The 22,975-nt window shown below is 40.6% G+C and overlaps 2 protein-coding genes across 6 annotated transcripts in view; one reads left to right on the top strand and one right to left on the bottom strand.

The window, feature by feature from the left end:
• The window catches only part of farp1 (FERM, RhoGEF (ARHGEF) and pleckstrin domain protein 1 (chondrocyte-derived)), a 178,927-nt gene extending 170,202 nt beyond the window's left edge, over positions 1-8,725 (top strand). For all 5 annotated transcript variants that reach the window (XM_007906294.2, XM_007906293.2, XM_007906290.2 and 2 more), the window contains exons 26-27: positions 3,221-3,372; positions 6,116-8,725. In XM_007906294.2, the coding sequence (XP_007904485.2) occupies positions 3,221-3,372; positions 6,116-6,197 (234 nt within the window). In that variant the 3' untranslated portion in view covers positions 6,198-8,725. The remainder of the gene's footprint in view (positions 1-3,220; positions 3,373-6,115) is intronic.
• A 6,063-nt stretch (positions 8,726-14,788) lies between these two features.
• LOC103186984 (serine/threonine-protein kinase 24) overlaps positions 14,789-22,975 on the bottom strand; it is a 55,604-nt gene continuing 47,417 nt past the window's right edge. Inside the window, exons 8-11 of the mRNA XM_007906295.2 lie at positions 21,670-21,799; positions 19,880-19,948; positions 19,656-19,792; positions 14,789-17,363 (exon numbers count right to left, since the gene is read on the bottom strand). Coding sequence (XP_007904486.1) covers positions 17,327-17,363; positions 19,656-19,792; positions 19,880-19,948; positions 21,670-21,799 — 373 coding nt within the window. The 3' untranslated portion in view covers positions 14,789-17,326. The remainder of the gene's footprint in view (positions 17,364-19,655; positions 19,793-19,879; positions 19,949-21,669; positions 21,800-22,975) is intronic.

Genomic DNA, 22,975 nt, shown 5'->3' with positions numbered 1-22,975 from the left:
CTTTAGCCTTTCTGCTCCCACCCTCTGGATCTCCCTCCCTCGCCCCCTCCCTCACCTCCTTCAAGGCCCATCTCAAGACATTCCTTTTCGATCATGCCTTCCGTCATCCTCCCTCCTTCACCACCCCCTTGTCCTCCAACCCACTCTGAACCCTTCACTGTACCCACACATCTGAAACTAGTGTTATGCTTCATAGAGCTCCGATTATTTGAGTCACACCATCTGGCTGTAAAGTGAGATAAGGGGTTGTTATTCTCTACTCATGTGTGTAGTTACAGACCTTGGTGATTTGCAATGTGTGCTGATAATAGCATCTAACAAGTAAATTGCGCATTATTAAGAATAACCCCCAAAATATTAGAAAACAACTGTGCTGGAACAGCAGTGTATTTGTATGACAACATTTTATTTCAGTTTAGGCAGCCATTTCAGAAAGCCTGAAAGATGGGTTAAGTGTCCACACTCCCCATTGGAATCATTTTTGAATGCCATAGCGCTCCAGAAATTAGAACAAATGACAATGATGTTTATATGCAAGCTAAGGATTTGTGAATCAGAAATAATAAATGCAGGGACTTAGATGCAATTTTTATAACTTCTTTGATGGAATATCTGTTTCAGTAGATTTTATTATTTTTACCACAGTTCCAAATAAATGTAGTGCATTACAGCAGTGCATCACTAGACAAAGGCCACATTGTGTGACTGGGATGGAGATTTGTGATTAATGACAATTTTCCAAACCAGTGACAGAATATCAGTAATACTATCAGTGATGTGATATTCCAGGTGGGATTCCTTGTCAATTTGTTATGGATTGTCTCTCTATTTGAGACCACTGAGTGATAATTTACTGCAATGAATTATTCATCTTCATCACTAATCCACAAATGGAATGAATGACATTTTTATTGGTAACTAAATTAGGTACGAGAAGTTAAAAAAACCACAGGCTAAGGCGGTTTCAGTCATTGATTGATGCTACCTGACCTGATTCACTATACACTAACTCATGTTAGGCTTGCAAAGGGGAGGAAGATTCAGCAGATATGGCTTTGTTGTAGGAAGATGATTTTTTAAAAAAAGGTCATATCACTAAAAACTCAAATGAAACCATTTAAGTGCCAGTTTGACTCAATTGTCAAACTGGTACCCACTGTCACCTTTGGGTCAGAAATGTTGTGGGTTCAAGCCCCACGTCGGGTCTTTGAGCTCCTAACCTAGGCTGCCATTCATGGTGTGCTAATGAGGGAGTCCTGCTTTGTTGGAGGTGCTGTCCTTTGCATTTTGGACTGGATCCCACTTGCTTTTTCAGTGGGCTATTAAAGATCTCCTACCACGCTTCAAAAATAAAAGGGAGTTTGTTGGAGCCAGCAATCTTCCAGATAAATTAGTTATCCTGCCCCAGCTGTTTGTGGGTCTGTGCATTGTTGAAACGACCTGTCCAATTACCTGTAAAGTGTTTTGAGATGCTTTGAAAGTACAGATGCTATATTAAATTGAAGGATTATTATTCAACAATCTATCAATGTCAGAAAATGATGAGGTTTGAGACAACACAGTAACCTCCAAGGTGTCAGAAACAATATTTTTGCAGTACAAGCTATTGTGTTGTGGTTTGGGAGTTACTGACATATTAAATCAGACATTTATTCACATCTTACATATAATGTAGCCACCGAAACTACATTGGACCAACTGTACAATAACATAGATTGTCACTTTAATATTTAGTTTAGCAACATAAACCCTGGCTAGCTGGACCAATGGGGGAAGGGGGGGGGGGGTGGCGGTGAACCGGAATTTCTGGCTAAGTGTAATTATAATGCCGGTGTGGGGATTTACCAGTTTTTTTTCAGATATATCTGGGCATTCTCATTAATCAGTGATATAATCTACATTAGGATTGGTGCAATCAGTTATTGTTCAGTTAACAGTGTTAAGATTGGCATGCTTCTGTCTTGCAGATTAGGATTTAATCACTTTGTGAATACTAACTCCAGATGTCTTGTTTTGTGAATTGAAACAATTGAGGAATATTCATGGCTAGATTGCGTCCACCACATTCCCAGCTTTTGTGATGTATAGAAATTTCTCTTAGATGTGTTGAATTGGTGCATCAAGTATTCTGATTCCTGTTTGGACTCATTTACAGATAAAATCATTAACAAGTCACAGTGAGCTCAGACCGATATATCAATCCAGATTAGATAGAAACAGTAATATACAGTGGGAGACTGTTAAACAGTCCTGTATGACTCTTTCATTGAAAAACAGTCGAATGAGATAAAATAGTCAGTAAATGAAAACCATCTTCGAAGAATTTGTGCAAAGAAGAACGGAATAAGATAGAAATGCAAATTAAAGTATAAGCACATTTAGTTTCATTACTTTTATAGTTGTTGCACCTCACAGCATAGACACTGTACAGAAATGACTCTAATGGATCTGAACAGATACAATATATTCAATTTCTTGTCCCTGTCTTAAATGAATAATATATAGAAGTTCTATGACCTACTCCATTTCCTATTTGGATTTCAGTTAAATCATAGTTCCTAAATTTAGACCATACAATATGGAATCTGTATTATTTATTAACAGATGTCACGCCAGATGTGGTCCAGCGTCTAACCATTAATCCTATGGGTAAACATCAGACCTCATCTCCTGCTGCACCATTTTTATTTCAATTGGTTCTCGAGCAATCTGTACGTTAATCAAAGCATGGGGACTCTCAAACTTCGATGCTCGATTGACATCAAAGGTTTTTGTACCTTACTGTTATTGTAAAATTAAAGACCCTTTGATTTCAAGAACCAAAGCTGGTCAGAGAACTTGCCACAGCTGAGACTTTTTAACCCCTGGCTGCTTCAAGGAATACTGTTCGTATAAATTTAAATCAAAGTATGATAAAGCAGGCACAAACCTCATAAGTTTTCAAATGATATATGATGGCTTTAGTGAGAGCTATTAAATGAATGAATGTATTAGTTAGTGTATTGAACAGATAGCGGTGATGTCATTTATCCAAAGCATTGGATGAATCAGTTTCGGGGATTGCAGGCTTATTCTACCATCATGTTTAGAACATGTAAAATTTCAAATGAATCAAATGAAATACAGCTGAAATCCTGACACCAGATGGGAGAAAGAAATAATGTAATCTATAAAGAATCTGTTGCACTTGTATCTAATTGAGCTCTGGGTTGTGTCCTAGGACAATCATCCTCTAGCCAGTTTACCATTGCTGGGCTATTCTGTCACCATTCCCGCTGAATCTGACAACATTCACAAGGACTATGTCTTCAAACTACAGTTCAAATCACATGTTTACTTCTTCAGGGCTGAAAGTGAATATACATTTGAAAGGTAAGACCTTCTTCTGTTCAAAGTGCCAGCTCTGTTCAAAGCAAATAAAATAATAATATTTCTTGCATTTGAGAAAGCGCCTTATCATATTGTTGAGACATCTCAAAGCGCTTCAAAGTGTATTAACTATAGATTTTGTGGGTGAAACATTTGCGTAGCAGAGTCCCCAAAACAGTCACGGATTGAAATATTATAAGAACTAGGGCAGCCCCTATTGTGTAGTGGATAGAGGTGGAGTTTACAGATCAGGAGTTTGCTTGTTTGAATACTGATCCACATTGAGTTTGCTGATCGCTGCCAGGAGGATAAATTGACCCTGACTTTTCTAGGGTTAAAAAGGGAAAACCATCCGAGGTTCCTACTTATTTTAATGCCTCTACAGAAGTCTCTATTTGTAATGTGTGTATGTATTGCAGATGGGAGGGGAGAGATCAAGCTTACATGTTATGTCCTTTAGTTGAGTGTTTTGCCGACACTCACGACCAAGACTCACACATGTACAATGGTATTTGGGCAGGACATTGGAGAGCACCCACCACACATAGAACTGTACCCCAGCAAGAGGAGGCCAGACTAGGAGGAGAGGTGTGTTCCAGCGTGAACAATAATTGGAAACACTAACATTTTTAAAAATATAGGATGGTACAGGACAGAAAAAGGCTATTTTGGTTTATCTTGCTGGCCCTATTCTATCTCCCCACCCTATCCCTCGCACCATTCGATGGACCATGAAAGATTGATGATAGTGTGGCGTTGTCAGTGTCACTTCTCTGTTCAAAAGAACGCAATACCTTTCAACTGTGATGTGGTTTGTTTACTATTGGATCACCAGATGTGTTAATATAAATATTCTCCTGGGTGATGGTTGGGGGGAGGGCTAAGAGAAGAAGCAGAGTCTCATTTGAGCTAAGGTAATGTACTTGACAATGGAATGTTGGAATTGAGTAATAGGTAATAATTAATTTATTATTATTAATAATTATTATTGAGTCAATCCTATGTGGTGTCTCAGTAGTCCAGTTCCTGAGCCAGGTTAGACTGCAGTTCTCAAGGGCACTGCTGATGACAGATTAAGCAGCCTGTCTTGCCAGCAGGACCTGTTGGTGACTGGTCACTGTAAAGAGAGTTTCTTCTTACACAGCTGCCATTAACAACAACAACAAAATTTGTAAAGCGCCTTTCATGTCGGGAGGACGTCCCAAGGTCCTGAACAGACAGGGATTAGGATCCGAGCGAAGCGGGCAGTGTTGGGTGAGGGAGGGCATAGGGGCTAAGAGGGCGGCTGAAGGCACGATCAAAAAGGAGGGTCTTGAGTCATGTCTTGAAGGAGGCAAGAGAGGGAGTGGGGGCAGAGAGGCTGAAAGCTCAGCCGCCAATGATAGGGCGGGTCAGGCGGGAGACTTGGAGCAGGCCAGAGCCTACTGAGAGGAGGGAAACAGGTCAAAGAGGTAGGAGGGGACAAGGTCGTAAAGGGCCTTGAAAGTGAGGACGAGGATTTTGAATTTATCCTCTGAGGGACGGGGAGTCAGTGGAGCTGGGCGAGGGTGGGGGTGATGGGGTCACGGAGCCTGGTGCGCGAGAGTACACCAGCTGCAAAGTTCTGGATGATCTGCAGTTTGTGGTGGGAGGAGTTGGGGAGGACGACAAGGAAGGAGTTTCCATAATCGAGCCTTGAGGTGATAATTGTGTGTACGAGGGTTTCGGCGGCCTGAGGCGTGAGACAGTGTCAGAGTTGGGCAATGTTGAGGAGGTGGGGGAAGGCAAAGCATATCATGGCATGGATATGGGAGAGAAAGGAAAGTTGTTGAGGGTCAAACAAGCCGCCCAGGTTCCTAACTGGCTTGGTGAGGTAGTGTGTGCAACTGTGGATGCTGATGCTGCCAGTACCTGAGGTGCTGTGGTGCTGGCGTGAGCCAATCAGGGGGATCTCAGTCTTGCTGATATTCAGCTGTAGAAAACTGGTTCTCATCCATTAATATATATAATAATAATATAATCCTTGCATTTGATGTAGCACCTTATCAGTCTTTGAGACGTCTCAAAGCGCTTCACAGAATATACTGTAAAGTGAATTGACTGTAGTATGTGGATGAAACGCGGTAGCCAGTTGCGCACAGCAGTGTCCCACAAACAGTCATGGATTGAGTGACCAATTTACTCAATTAACTTTGCAAACTAAACGAGTAGGATGTCCAGCCTAGGTGTAGAAACAAAATAAACAAAACAAAAATGTTTCAAGCTTCATACAGAAAAGTTCTTTTCAAACTTTTCTTAGTGATCTAAATGGGGGAAAAAAAGCATATTGCACCTGCAAAATACACCCCAGTGCAAGTGCAATTGGGATGGTGACCATAAATGCAGCTTCTGGATCCTGGTCGCTTTACTGCTACAAGTAATACTGCTTTGCTACCAGCAGTCTAGACAGGCACCAATAGGCTGATGCTGATTGTTTAGTTCATTACTCCAAATGAGAGGAGAGTCAATGTGAAAGATTACAGATTTGAACAGACTCCATTTTGTGCAGGTGTGCTCATGTCAGTGGTACGGCAGAAGATTATCTAGCCCTGTCACCCAAAAGTCATTTTGCAGATGTAAAATGCATTCTATGTACAATTTGTGCTTCTGATGGGCAGGTCTTTCGAAACCACTTTATCACAAATGTTGAAAAACACTAATTTGTTTGTGTGTTGCACACATTCTAGAAATAAAGCTTCACCTTGTATCTGTTGCTTTCTTTTATCAGGTGGATGGAGGTGATCAGGAGTGCCACCAGCTCTGCCACCCGCACTCGCCTTTTAAGTCGCAAGGAGTCTCATGCCTACTGATCCAGAGCATCCACACAGCAGCTGGAGGATAAAGCCTTTTCTATTCACATGAGCTTCAATTATTACATGGCATTTTTTTTCTGAAAGAAATTTCAATACAACATTTTCAAGGCTCCTGGACTCAAACAATGTAATCTTCAAAATTAGCAATGTCAATATAGTAATTTGATCTATTTTGTTATTTTGTATCTACAAAACTGAGCATGTGTGTGTGATTTTTTTTTCATGAACCTGTTTAGTAGAGGATGGGAAAATCCACTTAGCAGTATATGTCCCTGGCCAGAGTTAAAGATGTGTTTATGTAAAAACAAGTGGGAAAATTGTGTGAAATTTAGACCTATACAAGAGTTTGAATGAATTCCTATCTGACCGGAGGATAGAATTTAAAAGTACCTTTCCAGTTCCCTCATTATCTAGAAAAGCCCGAAGTCAAGCGTAACATTTCTTGGTAGACGAGTTATGCATTTATACGTTTTCGGTCACATTGCAGGTTCTGCCCCATGTTTGAGCCGACGCTACGAACAGTAATCCTGGAACGTGAGACGTTCAGATGCTGACATGACAATCATGCTGTTGATTCAGATCAAATTTATCTTTATCCTGCCACTGATTTTGGAAAAGGCTCCAGCTTTAAATTGGCCCATGTTGCATAAACCAATATCATCTTGATATAAAGCTTCTGATTTGGCCCAGATAAACAACCACTCTGAACGCTTACATTCTCCATTGAAAGTGTTGACATAAGCCTCATAGGCTAGCAGAAAATTTAGCCAAGGTTCTTCTGAATACTATTCCGCTCAAGGTATAAGTGTTTGATGAGACAGGATTGGTCTTATCTATAATGCTATTATGGTCAAATAACTTGGTGAAACCCAACTCACTGTCAAGGCTCACAGATGATTAATAGCCACTTGTACCATCTTCAAGGGAGTTGGGGATATTGACTTAAATTAAAACCCTTATTTCTTTATAGTGTAAAAATAAATTTCAGCCCACTCTTGCCACAGGAAATGGAAATATCTCCTGCAAATACAAGCTGAGATGTGTCTCTGTAAGATTCACTTCTCGCTTCTTCAGTGGTTTTTGTTGGAAAAAATATTTCACAACTCTTTTCCCATACCTTTAAATTTCCACCATTAAGATCAGATATTCAAATCCAATTTTTTTTGTTACATTTTAATTTGTCCTTAGCTGGAAACAATAAAATAATTCCTGTATGGATGGGGTTGCTAAAGGAGAAACGTGTAGTTACCATTAAATTCTGACATTTTTTCCAAACTAAGTCTGAGACTGTTTTCAGACCACGTGGTGGTGGCAAACCTGGCTCCTCTTTACAGTGCTGATGTCTTGAATATCTTTAATGCAGGTTTTTTAAAAAAAAGCAATTTGTAACAGTTTTTAAATTAGTACAGTAGTAATGTAACTATTTGTTCTTTGTAAAATACACACAGCAGCCCATAGTGAGCCCTGAGTGATGCTGCTTGTGCCACTCGTTTTGCAGGAGACTGCGTACACTCAGTGTAGGAGCTTGAACTGCAGCCCATATCATGGGGCTGAAGGAAGGCAATTCCAGTGGTACAGTTTCATGTATCTTTAATACACCATTTTCTTGAACAAAAGTTTCTGAAACAATACAGCCTTATTACATAGTTTTCTTTTTACTGGTGATCTGGACCAGCTTATATAGCCGCAAATAGCTGAGCTATAACTAGAACAGAGAAGTGGTACTACATGCCATCCAGTGGTGTGGAGAAATGAGGCTAGTACTGATTTTTACCTATCACTGTCTAACTGGTTATTCAATTTATAATCGCATAAACAATTTTAAATATAGTGCAGATTAAACTACCAATACCAATGTTATGTATCTTCTGTAAAAGATTACCAACTATTGATTGAGGTCACTAAAAATCACATGAACTCTAATTTGTGAGGTGTTAACCATGTGAAAGCACATGTGTACTGAGAGAACTACAGGTGAACTATGTAGTTGGTAGCCAATGGAAAGGATTGCAGGTGAATACGTAACCCTTTTGATGGTTGTAATTTCCATTGTGCATTTGCACATGGTGTATACATTTGTTTGCCCATAGTTTACACATATCTCATTATACTCCTATACTTAGAATCCCATTGATGTGCATTAGTTGTGTGCAGTAAACCACAGCCTCTTATCACTCTCAGTTAGATATACACTGCAGTGAATTCCAGTCTTCTCAATCATGCTGGGAACACAGTGCTAGCCGGCCCCGAGTGACTTACTGAAAACATAATGCCGTGTTATTGCATCCAGTTTGGGGAAAGAAATTAATTTAACTTCATGTGGAAAAAAAGTGAAAACATCCAACATTGCAAAACCAGTCTTGAATAAAGTGTTTTGAAATTATAGAACTAATACGGTCTTTGTGAAAACAAGTATGGATTAATGTCTTAAGACCCTTGAAATACAATAGTTTCTATTCTAGTGAATTGTTGTTTCTTTGCCTTCTTTAATGACCTAAACCATTTCAATAAACACTGTACCTTGGCTTCTTTGTAACAGTATCTGACATTTTTTGATAGGGTGACTAAATGGTTTTACATTAAAAGGTGCACTTCTGGATATTCGGAAACCAATTTCCTGCAGGTCTTTTGAAGAACCGCTTTCAACGTAAGATTTTAATTCAATCCTAAATTGAAGGCAATCGATATGGAATTTTAGGCCTCTGGCCTTTCAGACACTAAAGACCAGAAACATGACTATCATTTGGAACATGGTATAAGACTGCTCCTTTCCTGCACCATCTTCACCTCTTTTTCTCCCGTGTTAGGCTGGCACTGCAGAAAATGCAGTGATTTTTAGTTTGCAAAATCATTATGAAAGTTTTATTAACCTCATAAAGTTTTGACATTAATGGGTTTTTAAATCTTTCAGCATGAGATAGAAAGCATCTTCGCCAAATTTAATATACTGAAATTGTTTCACGCAGAACAAAGAGAAGCAAGCTCTAGAGGCTGAGCAACACCTTTAAGTTTAAAATAGCTTCTGGACATAAGATAACAAAAAGAACAAAGATCTAAGGCCTCCCCTTCAAAATAATAAAATTAATTTCATGAAAGAACTTGTTAAGAAAATACAAATGATGCGTTCATAATGAGAGATTCAGTTCTTCAAAAGTGAGTTGCTAATGGGACAACTTGTTCAGGGAAATGCTACCTTAAAACTCACAAACATGAGAAAAGCATCACCTTTACTGAGCATGCCAGAATGCTACTTGGTAAAGGACCAAACCTCCAGGATAATTGGTGCCAATTTGTTTCTTTCCCCTACCATAACACACACACCTTTATTCCATTGTCCACTGCCAGACAGCAAGTGTTGGCACTTCCTGATCTGTGTCAAGTGGTCAATTTCACCCAAAGTAGGTATTGGGATGCTACAATTCAAAGCCTTCAAAGCCTTCCATGGTCTTGCTCCCACCTACCTCTGCAACCTCCTCACCCCCTACCATCCTGCCCGCTCCCTCTACTCAGTGGGCTCCAGCCTGCTCCACATACCCTGCCTCGCTCACCAATGGCAGGCGAGCCTTCGGCCACTCTGCCCCCACCCTCTAGAACTCCATCTTACCTGCTCTGCCTTCCTCCACCTCTGCAACATCGCCCGGCTCCACCCGTCTCACACTGCAGGCTGCCGAAACCCTCATTCGCGCTTTCATTACATCAAGGCTTGTCTATGCAAACTCATTGCTTGTCGGCCTCCCCAACTCCTCCCTCCATACAACAACAACAACAACAAGATTCCATTTATAGAGCGCCTTTCACGTCAGGAGGACGTCCCAAGGCGCTGCACAGTTGGGTCATGACCCGAGCAGGGGGGAAATGGTCAGGGTGAGGGGAGGGGAGGGAGAGAGGAGGGGGAAATGGTCAGGGTGAGGGGAGGGAAGGGAGGGAGCGAGGAGGAGGAAGAGAGTCGAGAGGGGAGCTGAAGGCACGGTCAAAGAGAAAGGTTTTGAGACCGGCCTTGAAGGAGGAAAGGGAGGAGGCGGCGAAGGCACTGGGGGATGGAGTTCCAGAGCCTCGGGGCTGAGAGGCTGAAGGCCCGACCACCGATAGTAGGGCGGTTGGGGCAGGGGACGTGGAGCAGACCGGAGCCAGAGGAACGGAGGGTACGGGCAGGTAGGTAGGGGGATAGTAGGTTGGAGAGGTAGGAGGGAGATCATAGGCTGCAGATCATCCAGAACGCAGCAGGCCTTGTCCTCTCCCGCACCAGATTCCGTGACCCGAATGTAATTTTGTTGTTGTACAATTAGCTGCTACAAATGGAAGTCTATGAGCACAATTATTATCCAGGAATCCACGTTGGCATGTACACGCAAACATTAGCTGAGAACATGCTCAGTTGCAAAGCTCCCTGCAGCCAACTGTTACACAGGAATAATGGTCACTTGATTAAGGCACTAGAAGACAACTTGTGAAATTGTTCCTACTAATAAAACAGGAACTAAATGATTTCTGGAAAGGCCAGAAAATTGGTTGTGAATGATCAGGACTAAAAAAACAAAGATTACATTTGTATCTAAAAAAAATTAACATACAAATATATTTCTCACATTTAATTTGGATTTTTAAGTGTTCTAGCTGGTTCTTTCCATGCGGAAATGAATCTGTGTAGGCATACAATACATAGGTTGCACCTCCCACTGAAAATTGACGGTGCTTTTCAGTCCAAGTATAATTATCTTTCTCTCAGTTGTTTTGAGTTATATGTAATGAATTTGCTTAGTTGGCTGTGGTATACAGATTATTTACCATTCTGGATCTTCCATCATGTAAATTGGAGCAGCAGTTTGACAGTATTAAGAGGTGGTGTAAATTTACACTATACTGAAAATAAAATGTGCTTGTAAACTTCTATCATATTTACAAAGGAAAAGACCTGAATTTAAGTAAATTTAATTAGTAAGGAGTTATAATGGAAATTCTTTCCAACAAACTAAGGTATTTGCCTTTGTCACCTCTCGGCTGGACTACTCTAACGCCCTCCTCACCGGTCTCCCATCCACCACCATCCATAAAATCCAGATCATTCAAAACTCTGCCGCCCGCATTTTCAACCGCACGAAACTCCGCTCCCCGATCATCCCAGTCCGTGCCAGACTGCACAGGCTGCCTATCCCAGAGAGGATCAATTTCAAGATCCTCACCCTCGTATTCAAGTCCCTGCACTCCTCTGCAACCCCCTACCACTCTGATCTCCTCTCTCCTCAAAACAGCACCCATTGCCTTCGTTCTTCCGGGTCTGGCCTACTCTTTGTCCTCTGAGTTCTCCGCTCCACCCTCGGTGGCCATGCCTTCAGCCACTATGCCCCGAGGCTCTGGAAGTTCCTCTCTTCCTATTTTCAGATCTCTGCTGAAGACCTTTCTTTTCGACCGCACCTTTGGTCACCTTCCTCCCCCTCGCTCGGTCTCGGGATCCGTTACTGTGAAGCACTCTGAGACGCTGTCCGGCATGAAGGGCGCTATATAAATCCAAGTTGTTGTTGTATTGTTGGAAAGAATGTTTTACAAATGCAGCTTCAATGTTGCACCAGGCTTAATTCCCAAATAGTGCAAAATATTTTCTATTCAATCAAGGACATTGACATTAAAATTTGTAATCAAATTCAAAACATTAAGTGTGAATAGTTTGCTGATGCGTGCATTGAAAACAACTGAATACATGGTGAGATGATCAATCATTTCAGAAATAACTATTCTAGTTTATAGGACTGAAAGGTGATGACTTAAATTATGTTGAAAAGCAAAAAATCACTATTGTAATACACTGACAAAGATATACTGGACTCTATCATGTTCCAGTACTGTTCCAATATAAGCAGAATTTAAATTTATATAGATTTCAGGCTTCTGTGAAGTATGAGAGGATTAGATGATATCACAATAGCTTGATCTTCAATGTAATTTCACCACTGTTTTTAAATCATTAAATTATTGATAGCATTGCACATATTGTGCAATTTATGGGTGCCAGATTGTAGGTAGAAGGCTGCAGTTTAATCTTTACACTGAGATTTCCTTTAACCATTATTGTGGTTTATATCCTCTACACTCCCCAATTAAAACACCACCAGTTGTATATGTGATTACATATATCCAGAACCTGACCCAAGAAATTAATTTCAATCTGAAATGGTACTAGCTTATGTAGACATAGTCAAGTATTTACCAATTAAATAAGGTTACAGAAAATGTGTACAAGTTTCTTGCTGTCTTATCTTCTCATCTTTCTTCAAACACCTAAAATGCTAAAATGCAATCATCCAAGTTAGTAGTGAACAAGCTGAAGTTAAACAGCTATTGGAAAAAAATCTAACTTATATGATATTAATAATTCAGCTCTATTGAAAGTTAACTCCAGGAACTCCATCAAGCTCATATTACTGTTGCTATAGGTAGAACTCCTAAAATTTCTTTGCATAATATGCCAATTTGGTGCATTTTACAGAAATTAACATCTTCTAGTTTAAACTTTAAAAAAAACACATCTACTATTTTCGTACCTAAATTCAGAGGGTCTCCCAATTCCTATCCTGAAAGCTGCACTGAATTTAAAACAGTCTTTAAAATGCCAACATTGTGAATGATCCACCTCGGTGCTTTAGCAGAATTGAAAATATATTTTGCCTCAGAATTCATATTTTATTGAAAATCACTTAAAAGCTTACAAGGAATTTCAATACATTTTGTGTTTAATGACAGAAGCAAGGATTATATACAAGACTATAAACTGTCAGCAACGTTACATATAATGAAATTTACACATAATTAGCATCTGTAATAAGTATCCTGTCATTATTAAACATCTTAAAGGACCAGATTTACTGCAGTACTAGCTCTTTACACTCATTTATAAAAATATTGTATTTTTAATTGAATCACTCCATACATTATACCGGTGTTTAAGAACATTTCCTGATGATCGCACTACATTATTGCCATTTTATGCAGAAATACAATAATTACAGTTTCCTTTGATTGTGAAGAAATTGTAGTTAGCTGGAGAGAACGGGTACAAAACTGCAACATACGTACCATGTTTAAAATACTAAAAGGAAAACCTTTCAAAGTGCAGCAGATACACAACCTAAATGACAATCGATATACAACTGTGAGAAGTGCAGCTCAACACCACAATATATAAGGAACAGAATAAGTCATGGCACTTGTGCTATGAAAACAATGACAGCTCAAAGCTTACTTAGAAGACAGTATCCCCTTCCGGTTTTAAATGACCGATTTACAATGCAAATGGAAAAGGAACTATTCACTTTGAAAAAAAAAGGCTTGAGAATTGGAATGCAACATTATATTCAGTCTATTGACACGTTTCACAAAGGTTGATAATCCTATTCCTTACATTTGAAAAAGCGCCTTTCACATTGGGAGGATGTCTCAAAGCGCTTCACAGGTTATACTATAAAGTGTGTTTTGTAGGTAAATCTGGCAACCAATTTGCACACAGCAATGTCACACAAACAACTATGAAGTGAATGACCAATTTTATTTGGGGAATTATTGGCCAGGACACCAGGAGAAACTTTCTTCTCTTTTCGAACAGTGCCTTTGGATCTATAATGTCCACTGAACAGGTAAACGGGGCCTCAGTTTAGGATGCCACCTCCTACAATTAAGCTCACCCCCCAGCATGTGTCATCTTAGACTATTTGAGCTCCAAATCCCACGTGGGGCTTGAACCCACAACCTTCTGGTCTCCAAGGCGAACGTTCAACCAACTAAGCCACACTGAGACAGGTTGACGCATAACTAGTACCTCGATTATATTATAGTGTATACAGTAAGTGAGAACACACTAGTTCCAAAATGCATTGCTTTTTGGTCCAGCTGAAATGAAGTCAAGGCATCCAATGATTTGGAAATATTTCTAAGTAGTCGAGCATGAGTTCCAATCAATAGAAATATCAGCTGCAAGTTTAACAAATGATATAATATCAAGTTAAATTAGAGGGAAGGTGCTTAGTGTAGTGAGTCAGCTGGCTGTGCTGGCATTAGCAGTTGAAATAAATTCAGAGAAGTGAAGAGAAGTGGAGAGCTTGGCTTTCTTGGAGCTAAACTGGCTCCAAGGTTATATGTTTGGCAACAGAATGTCAAAATTGAGTCAACCCTCAGTGGCGGTTTTAGTAATCCAGCTCCTGAGCCAGGCAGGTTACTCCAGGGCCCTGCTAATGCCAGCACAGTCAGCCTGATTGATTGACAGGACTTGGAAGGACAGACCAGTCACCGGGAGAAGGAACTCTCCTACTCAGCTCCTATTTAACTCTGCAAGCCAAAGCCCTAACATGTATGGTGGTCTTAGCTGGACAACATCAGGAAAGCTTGCAGACAGTGCTTTCAATGGCAGGATATGCCTTTTTAGCTGGTTAGGCTGCCAGTACTATGAGGTTGCCAAGCCTTGGCTCTTGCCACCTTGCACCTAATACTTTCTGGAATTAGGTAAGCAGGAGATTGTGAATTCCATTCATTTAAACATCTCTGGAATTTCCATATATAGGTGAGATGCATGGAATTCTCAGTTTGGTTACTCTTAAGCATGGGTTTCCACATGTGTCAGACGTCCGGCTGACCAAAAATAAATAAATAATGGAAACCCAATAATGGTGCACTGGCTCTTGAACTTTTTCTTATAAGTTTTCTGTTAGAAAAATAATTTTGTCACTGTTTCTAGCTTTGAAACAAAACCAGTGATAAACCTTCAGGATCCAAAGAGGTTCGATATTAGACTCAATTACATTTTAAATTTATGAAGTATTTAAATCTATAGTTTAAAGGGACAGTTTAGTTGTTCACAGTTATATAAAAGCTGCGCTTACAAAAGTCAACTAAAGGTAAACACTATTCAGCAAACAATTGTTACTGTGTTTGTACACTAGAATTATGAGCTGTGAAACAACCATGAGAGTAAATAAACAGGGCTGTTTTTTTTTGTACCATTTTTTCTCCAGAGTGAGATGTACCTGGTCCCATTTCCCTTATACAAGATAAGGAGTATTAAGGGTTATCTAGTTTTCAAAATAAAACAGCAGAGTTAAGTAATTTAGAATATGATTGCTATTATTGGGAAGGCTCTTGGCTCACTGGGAGGCAGTGTTCAGGCAAATGTCTGCATCTTCTGTCTAAGAGGCTACCTTCATGGCATATGTGATTGTACAGTATCAGGACTGGATGAAATATTAATGAATAAAAGATTCTCATAATGGAGCAGAAACTGAAGGACAGCATATTGCACTTTAAAGTGGCACTTAATGCTGGATTATGTAGGCATATTCTTATTCAATGCTTCCAGCAATTCTGAAGGATACATGGCTTTATAAGGGTGGGTGGCAATCTGCACTTCTCATAAACAATTTTGTGTTTTTCTGAAAGTCCAGTTGAGGACTGAACACTCTTATTCCTCTTATCAAAAATGGCAGGAAAAGAAGTCACTTCTTAATTATAGTAGATTCTCAACTACTTGGGAGTGTAACAAGTAAATCTATCATTTGTTGAAATGTTTCTTCCAAGATCGATCCCAATGTTTCAAAATCTGAAGGTAAGTGTTATATCACAGGCTGTGCTTCCTAAAAGATAGCTCTCAGACCAGTACATTGAGGCAACAAGTTCACATTTGACCACTAAACGGAACCCAATGACAGGTAATGCAACCTTCCTTCCCAATTTATATCTACAAAACACCAACATCCTGGGGACCCCAGAGTAAATTATTATAGCACTGAAGGCAACCCCACAACACATTGCACCATAAGGACTTACTTAGTACTTTCTTGATCTGCTTCACATTTAAAACCATTGTGTTGCCCTGACAATTCTCAAGGATAACCAACAAGCCTGGAGATCGTAGGCTAAGTTGGATGCTGTTCTATCCCTCCTTAAAGAAATTATAGAGTTTGTGTACCATTGGCTTTAGTTTTCTTTATAGTGACAGAATTTGCTGGCTGTAAACTAAGTGTTATCACCAGTAACAAGGAACAATTTTCTGGATCTCAACGAGTACTTAAAGCAAGAAGTTATCATTGGCAGCAAAACATGGTTAAAAAATGAGAAGTTAACAATTTCTGATGCAGAAAATAAATCAAAATGAGAGTCAACATGCCTGGAATTGACATAGAAGACTTTTGTAGAGTTCTCTTTGCTGGCGCAGCAGCTCCTTATGCGACAGGTGCAAATAGCAGAAGAAAAGGACACACAGTCAGGGCATGCCATTCACTCAAAATAAAAATAATCTTAAAATTATTTCTAATTTCGCTTTAATTCTCATTCAAAATCCAGCTGCGAGTCATAGAAACCTTGAAAGTTTATGAATTTGAATGTTTCCAGCACAGTATGAACTTAGCTACACCACCAATGTTCAGTCTTATGTTAGCCAAAATGTTAAGCCAAGATGTCAGATTTCAAAGAAACTACTTAAAAATGTGGACTAAGCTTGCAAACACAGGATAGAATGAGGGAAGAGGATACTATCAAGGACTTTGAGATCTGAGGGTTTCTAAGTTGGGCTTTGATTATCCAAAAGTGGCAAGACCCTGGAAATAATTAAAAGTAAACCTGTACATTAACCAAACTTTACAGGTAATAAAAAAGGCAATATTTAGTTATAGCCTTTCCACAGATTTACTCACAAACATTATCTACATAAGCACTCAGCCATATTGACGCATTTTGTACACAGTTATCCCCGATGCACTCTCAAGATTTTCAATTTCAGTAAAAATGACTCTATATACAAATATACACAGAACCAACAATACCCTCTCCGTCTCCCAGAAAAGCCATCCACTTAAAGCAGGATACCTGAGGTTCTGCAGAAGTTTCCGTTTCCATATCCCAGTCCTAAATATACAATATGGGATTTAAAAATAAAGACAAACAGTAGGCCTTTCCTCCTCAATTGAATATGTGCACTGATAGAAATAAAACAATCGCTTTAAGTAGCTCAAAATGACGGCTCATCTGAGAGACTTCATCTTTGACTTGCATGTTGAGGAGTATCCAGTAACAAGAAAACTTTTGCAATGCTGTGGCATAATGGTCTTATAAGGACCTCTTCAACATAAGACACCAAACGATGCCAACCCTCAGTTGGAAGAGGTTCCTGCCCCACTTAATGAATACCTGGAAAACAACAACAAAATTACATTTGTATAGCGCCTTTCATGTTGGGAGAACGTCCCAAGTCACTGGACAATCAGTGTTTTGGACCTGAGCTGAGGGTCAGGATCGGGGAGGGTGGAGAGCAGGGGTTAAGGAGGGTGATCAAAGTCACAGTCGAAGAGGAGGATCTTGAGATGGATCTTGAAGTTCCAGAGTTTAGGATGGAGTTTCAGAGGGTGGGGGCAGAGTGGCTGAAGGTCAATGGTAGGCTGGGCGAAGTGGGGGACGTGAAGCAGGCCAGAATCCACTGAATGGAGGGAGCAGGCAGGTTGTGTAAGGGTTTACGAGGTCGCAGAGGTAGGGGGGAATCAAGGCCATGGAGGGCGTTAAAAGTGAGGACCAGGATCTTGAACTGTATCCTCTGTATGATGGAAAGCCAGTGGAGTCGGGCAAGGATAGGGCTGATAGGGTCCCAGAGTCTGGTGTGGGAGAGGACACAAGCTGCAGAGTTCTGGATGAACTGCAGCCTATGGAGAGAGGAGTTGGGGATCCTGACAAGCAGGGAATTTGTGTAGTCGAGCCAGGATGTTATGAATGCACGTATGAGGGTCTCGGGGGCCCGCAGTGTGAGCCAATGGCAGAGCTAAGCCATGTTGGGGAGGTGGGGAAAGGCGGAGTGGGTCATGGTACGGATGTGGGGAATGAAGGGTCGAACAGGACACCGAGGTTCTGTATTGGCTCCATGAGATATAGGGTGTATCCATGGAGGGAGATGCTGTCAGTGCCTAAGGTATGGAGACACTGACGGGAGCCAAGCAGGAGGCCTCGGTCTTGTTGACATTCAACTGCAGGAAGTTAGCTCTCATTCAGGACTTGATGTCTGACAGCCAGTGTGTGAGAACAGCAGTGGTCTTGGAATCGAGAGGTAGAGCTGGGTGTCATCAACATACATGTGGAAATTGACCCCATGTCTGCGGAAGATGTCACCAAGGGCAGCACATAGATATTGAAAAAGAAAGGGCCTAGGACAGAGCCCTGAGGGACGCCACACGTAACGATATGGGGGCTGGAGGAGAAGCTGTTAGTGGCGACAAAGTGGAGACGATGGGAGAGGTAGGATTTGAACCAGGCAAGGGCAGATCTGTGAAGATTGAGCTGAGCGGAGAGGCGGTGGAGGAGGATAGAATGGTTGACAGTGTCGAAGGCAGCAAAGAGGTCGAGGAGGACAAGGAGGCAGAGAGAGCCTTGGTCGCAGATGTTCAGAATATCGTTAGTAGCTGTGGGCAGCACGGAAATCTGAATGGAGGGGTTCAGAGAGGGAACGGTGGGAGAGGAAACAGCGAAGCTGTGACATGATCATTTGTTCCAGGACTTTGGAGAGGAATAGGAGGTTGGAGATGGGGCAACAGCCGGAAAGTAGGGATAGGGCCAGAGAAGGTGTTTTGAGGCTGGGGGTGATGACAACTGTTTTTAGGGTGTGGGAACAGTTCCAGTGCATAAGGAAAGGTTGATAATGTCAGTTAAAAGAGGGCCAGGAGGTGGAGCTGGGAGATGAGAGGGGTGGGGGTGGGACTGAGGAAGCAGGTGGTGGGGCTTCATTTTTGAAATTATGGAGGTGAGCGAAGAGGGGGAAGATAGGGTCAAAGATGTATAGGGAGGGATGGGTGTCACAGACTGGGAAATGAGAGCCACAATGCCACTGCGGCAGTGTCACCTGAGGTGGCTCGGGTTTCGCTGAGGGCGAGGATGTTTTCATCGACAATGAGGACTTGGAGGTTTTAATAAAAGATTTGTTTATTAAAAAAAGATTTTTTTGTGTTGGCATGCAGATTTCACACAACCACAAGATTACAAGAGAGATTTGGATGAATAAGGGCCTTCAGCCCATTTATAATTTACCAGATGAACAAGAGATACCAATTAAGCAGGTTATGCTGCTGAAAGTTCACTCATGTTAGTCAAGCTCTGCAATGTCGTCATCTACAATGTACAACGTCACGTGCCAGTGATAATGGTAATATCCTGCAACCTTTAAACGTAGTCTAGCACTGTGTTGTTTAACTTACACTCAGATCACGCTCATCTGGAATCAGGGGGACAGAGCTAGCATATTCATCCAGTCACTTGCAAGACAGGAGCAGGACTTAAAGGCAATGAACTGGTGAGTTGCATATACTCCAGATGAGAAGCATAGGGCATCAAATGTATTTCCTTGCTCAATAGCTTACCTTACATATTGGAAGAATTATGAAGACTTGAATAGATTTACTGATTTAATAATCAAGTCATAATTTTACAATAAGCAGAAAATACCTTTGAAGTCTCTGTATGAGTTGGGACACAAGCGTGTCTGAAATCCCTGGACAAGCTTCTTCTGCCAAGAATATGGCCTCTCTTAATTGCTCCACCGCTTCAGTATTACCTCCTCCGGCTTGACTCTTCTCTTTAAGCTGAAAGAATAAGTGCCAATTAATACATTTATATTAATATTGTCTGAAGAGATCCCAAGAAATACAAATAACTGATCTTTTACCTACCTCAGAAAATAATGGAGAAATAATTGTGGGTAAACACTCAGATAGGGATTGCTTTGGAGAATCCTGTTCCTTAAAAAAAATCAAAAGTTAAACATGTTAAATTTGTCTGGCTAACTAGTGAGGACACCACTGGTTGGAACTCAATTAATCAAGCATATTAAAAGCTAGAGACAAACAATAAAAGTTTATACATTCAAAGCCAACAACAGTCAATAGCCAGTAATGGCTGTCAGAGGGTAACCACCTTACAAGGTGGTGGTGCTATTTTAATAATGCCAAAAAGCCAGTCAGTTGTGGGACAAAGTAACTGTGTAAACCAACAACAAATTACATTTGTATAGCGCCTTTCACGTCGGGAGCACGTCCCAAGATTGGTGAAATGTGTCCCAAACATTTTTTTTTCCAAATTTTCATTCCTCTCCAATTTATCTTACAATCGAGTCAGGTAATGTTACTTGGTCAAAAGTAACCTCTATACAAGTCATTCAACAAAACTGTTTAGCATAAAACTAAAATTTGTTGCAGTTTCAGGCTCCTTGTTCATTACTGTATCTTATACTGATGTCAGAAAATGTACTGATCTATAATTTACCAAAGTCTTATCACTCACTGACAAGACAGTGAACTATTTTTAAGATGAGCAAAGCACGCACCATACATTACTGCACTGTTTTAAAAAAACTGTTCAGAATAATTACAGTACTATTTGGAATCGTTCAGGTTTGAATTAGCAGTTGTGCCCAATTTTGCTTCCAAGCCCACAATAAACTATGTAAACCATCAGCCAATTCACCACAAAGTTCCATTAAGTTGAAAATAGATTTATACCACATACTGACAATGAAACTATGTTCCATAATTCCACATGTATGAAGCAGGCAGCTGTAGGGAATTAAACTGCTTTCTGCTTACTACTCTTTCAGTCCCAACAGCCAGCGTGGACTGGAGATGAAATATTAATCTGTATACCGATCTTCATCTTATGTACTTCACCATCAAATGATTCTCAGAAGCCAAGTTAATTCTATTCCTCTAAGCATCACACATGAGTGTACCCATCCACATCCTGCCAATGAATGTGCTGGTTTGGCCAAACTCTATTCCTGATTTTGATAAACAGAGCCTGATCCTGTTTACATCCACAGTATGGCCCCATTTGCATTCAATTGGTTGAGGAAGCCTCCTTCAAATGCTATTTTAAACTGCTGCATTATGTTTAAATGAATGCAAATCTGTTTCTATAATCTAAGACGGCCTCCAGCGCCAACGCAGACTGTAGGAACTGAGAGGGAAAAAGAAGATGAGTAATAATAATCATTGCATTTGATATAGCCCATTTCACGCTAGGAGTTTGTCTCAGAGAGCTTACAGGAAACATAGCAGCTGTGTATTCTGTTGGCAAATAAACTGCGTAAATGATGTCTAAAAGCTGTTAAATTTACTCAGCATTAAAATCAGGGGGAGCGTGCAACATAACATCCAGTATCACTGTGCCACGTTACAATAATAATGGTGCTTCAAATCGGCATGTGTGATGAGCATAACTAACATTATAACAATATAGGGGACAATTACTGTATATTAGAAGTCTAATGTATTTCAGTTAATACCACATTCCCTTTAACTGGCACCTAATGTAATATACTTGTAAACCTATCCTGGAATAATTCAATACAAGCAATTTGTTTTGGAAAAGATCATTTCACTCCCACCAAATAGTTCTGAAGGTAAAAATGCTGCAATTGAGCAACGGATCAAACCATACATCCATCCACACACACCCAATTTACCTGATTACTTTCCAGAAGTTCTTCAGGCTGTGCAGCTCCATTCAGCAGCTTTCGAGGATCTTTCTCTCGGATTGTGTTGAAGATCCAGCCACCAATATCATTCCCTCCTGATGCTTGTGCCTCAGTGTCCCTTATATTTAAAAGGATTACATAATTTGTTATTTTCCCTGTGTAAATGCACTTTCACTGAAAATCAAATGTAATTGACCACACAACCACTCCACAAGAGTCAAGTTAAGTTTTATTAACTCTACAATTTTTCAATCTCACAACACAGGGCAGCCCCATTATAATTTGGCGATTTAGGTCAATAAACCCAGATCTTACATTATAAGGAGACACACTAAGGGGCGTTCTTCCGCGGTCATCACCAGTATTAGTGTCAGTGCTTCCATGGCCCCACCCTCACCAAATGCTCCACTGGCTCCCTTTTGCAGAACGGGGATCTTTACACTCACATACAAATCACTTCATGCCCTTCCATCTCGCTACCTCAACCCCCCAACTTCACTCAGCTAGTTCCAGTCTCCTGCTCGTCTCTTGTTTCGCTATGCTCCAGTATCGGCAGCTGTGCCTTCAGGCACTGCATTACACTCTCTGGAACTCAACCTCAATGTCTTTGTCTTGCCCCCTTCTTCCCAGGTTTCAGATCAGACCTGAAGACCTTACTCTTCGACTATCACCACCCATTTCTCCCTGGCTTGGTGACAAACTCCGCCACTGTTAAGTGTTCCAAGACGCTACCTTACGTAAAGGACACTACCTAAATGCAAGTTGTTGTTGTTATCAGGTGGCCTCTAATGACATTTCCGGTGTGCTACACAGAGCTTCCTACACATAGCGTGAATGCACAGTGGAGAGAAATCAATGTGTATAGTGTACATGCATGCTGTTGGTATAGTCTGGGTGCAATAGTAAGTGTAATAACAGGATCAGTTTATATTGACACTGTCATCAGCAGAAGGTAATGGTACAGATTAGGAACAGGTAATGCAAAGAACCGTCAATAGAGCAAAGGCCATAGACAACACTTTCTGAAGTACGAGACATCACCTCACTCACAGAAGCAAATTAGAATTTGATCAATTGCAGAAAAAGATCTCATTTACACTAATGTATAAGAGAAAAGTGCAATATGGAAAAAACAGATCTGGTACATAAAGTACCTTACTTTTTGTTATTTTAAAAAGAAAGTCACACTTCTTCAAAATGATGATAGTGGACTTGCCAAGATGACACCTTTGTAATGTATGAATACAATAGAATATTCTATATAGAATACATACGATAAGGGTTTCCTCTCTTT

The sequence above is a fragment of the Callorhinchus milii genome, unplaced genomic scaffold (assembly GCF_018977255.1).
Source record: "Callorhinchus milii isolate IMCB2004 unplaced genomic scaffold, IMCB_Cmil_1.0 Scaffold4, whole genome shotgun sequence".
Lineage (NCBI taxonomy): Eukaryota > Metazoa > Chordata > Chondrichthyes > Chimaeriformes > Callorhinchidae > Callorhinchus > Callorhinchus milii.
The sequence above is the reverse complement of the archived record's forward strand: the minus strand, read 5'-3'. Positions and strand labels throughout refer to the sequence as shown.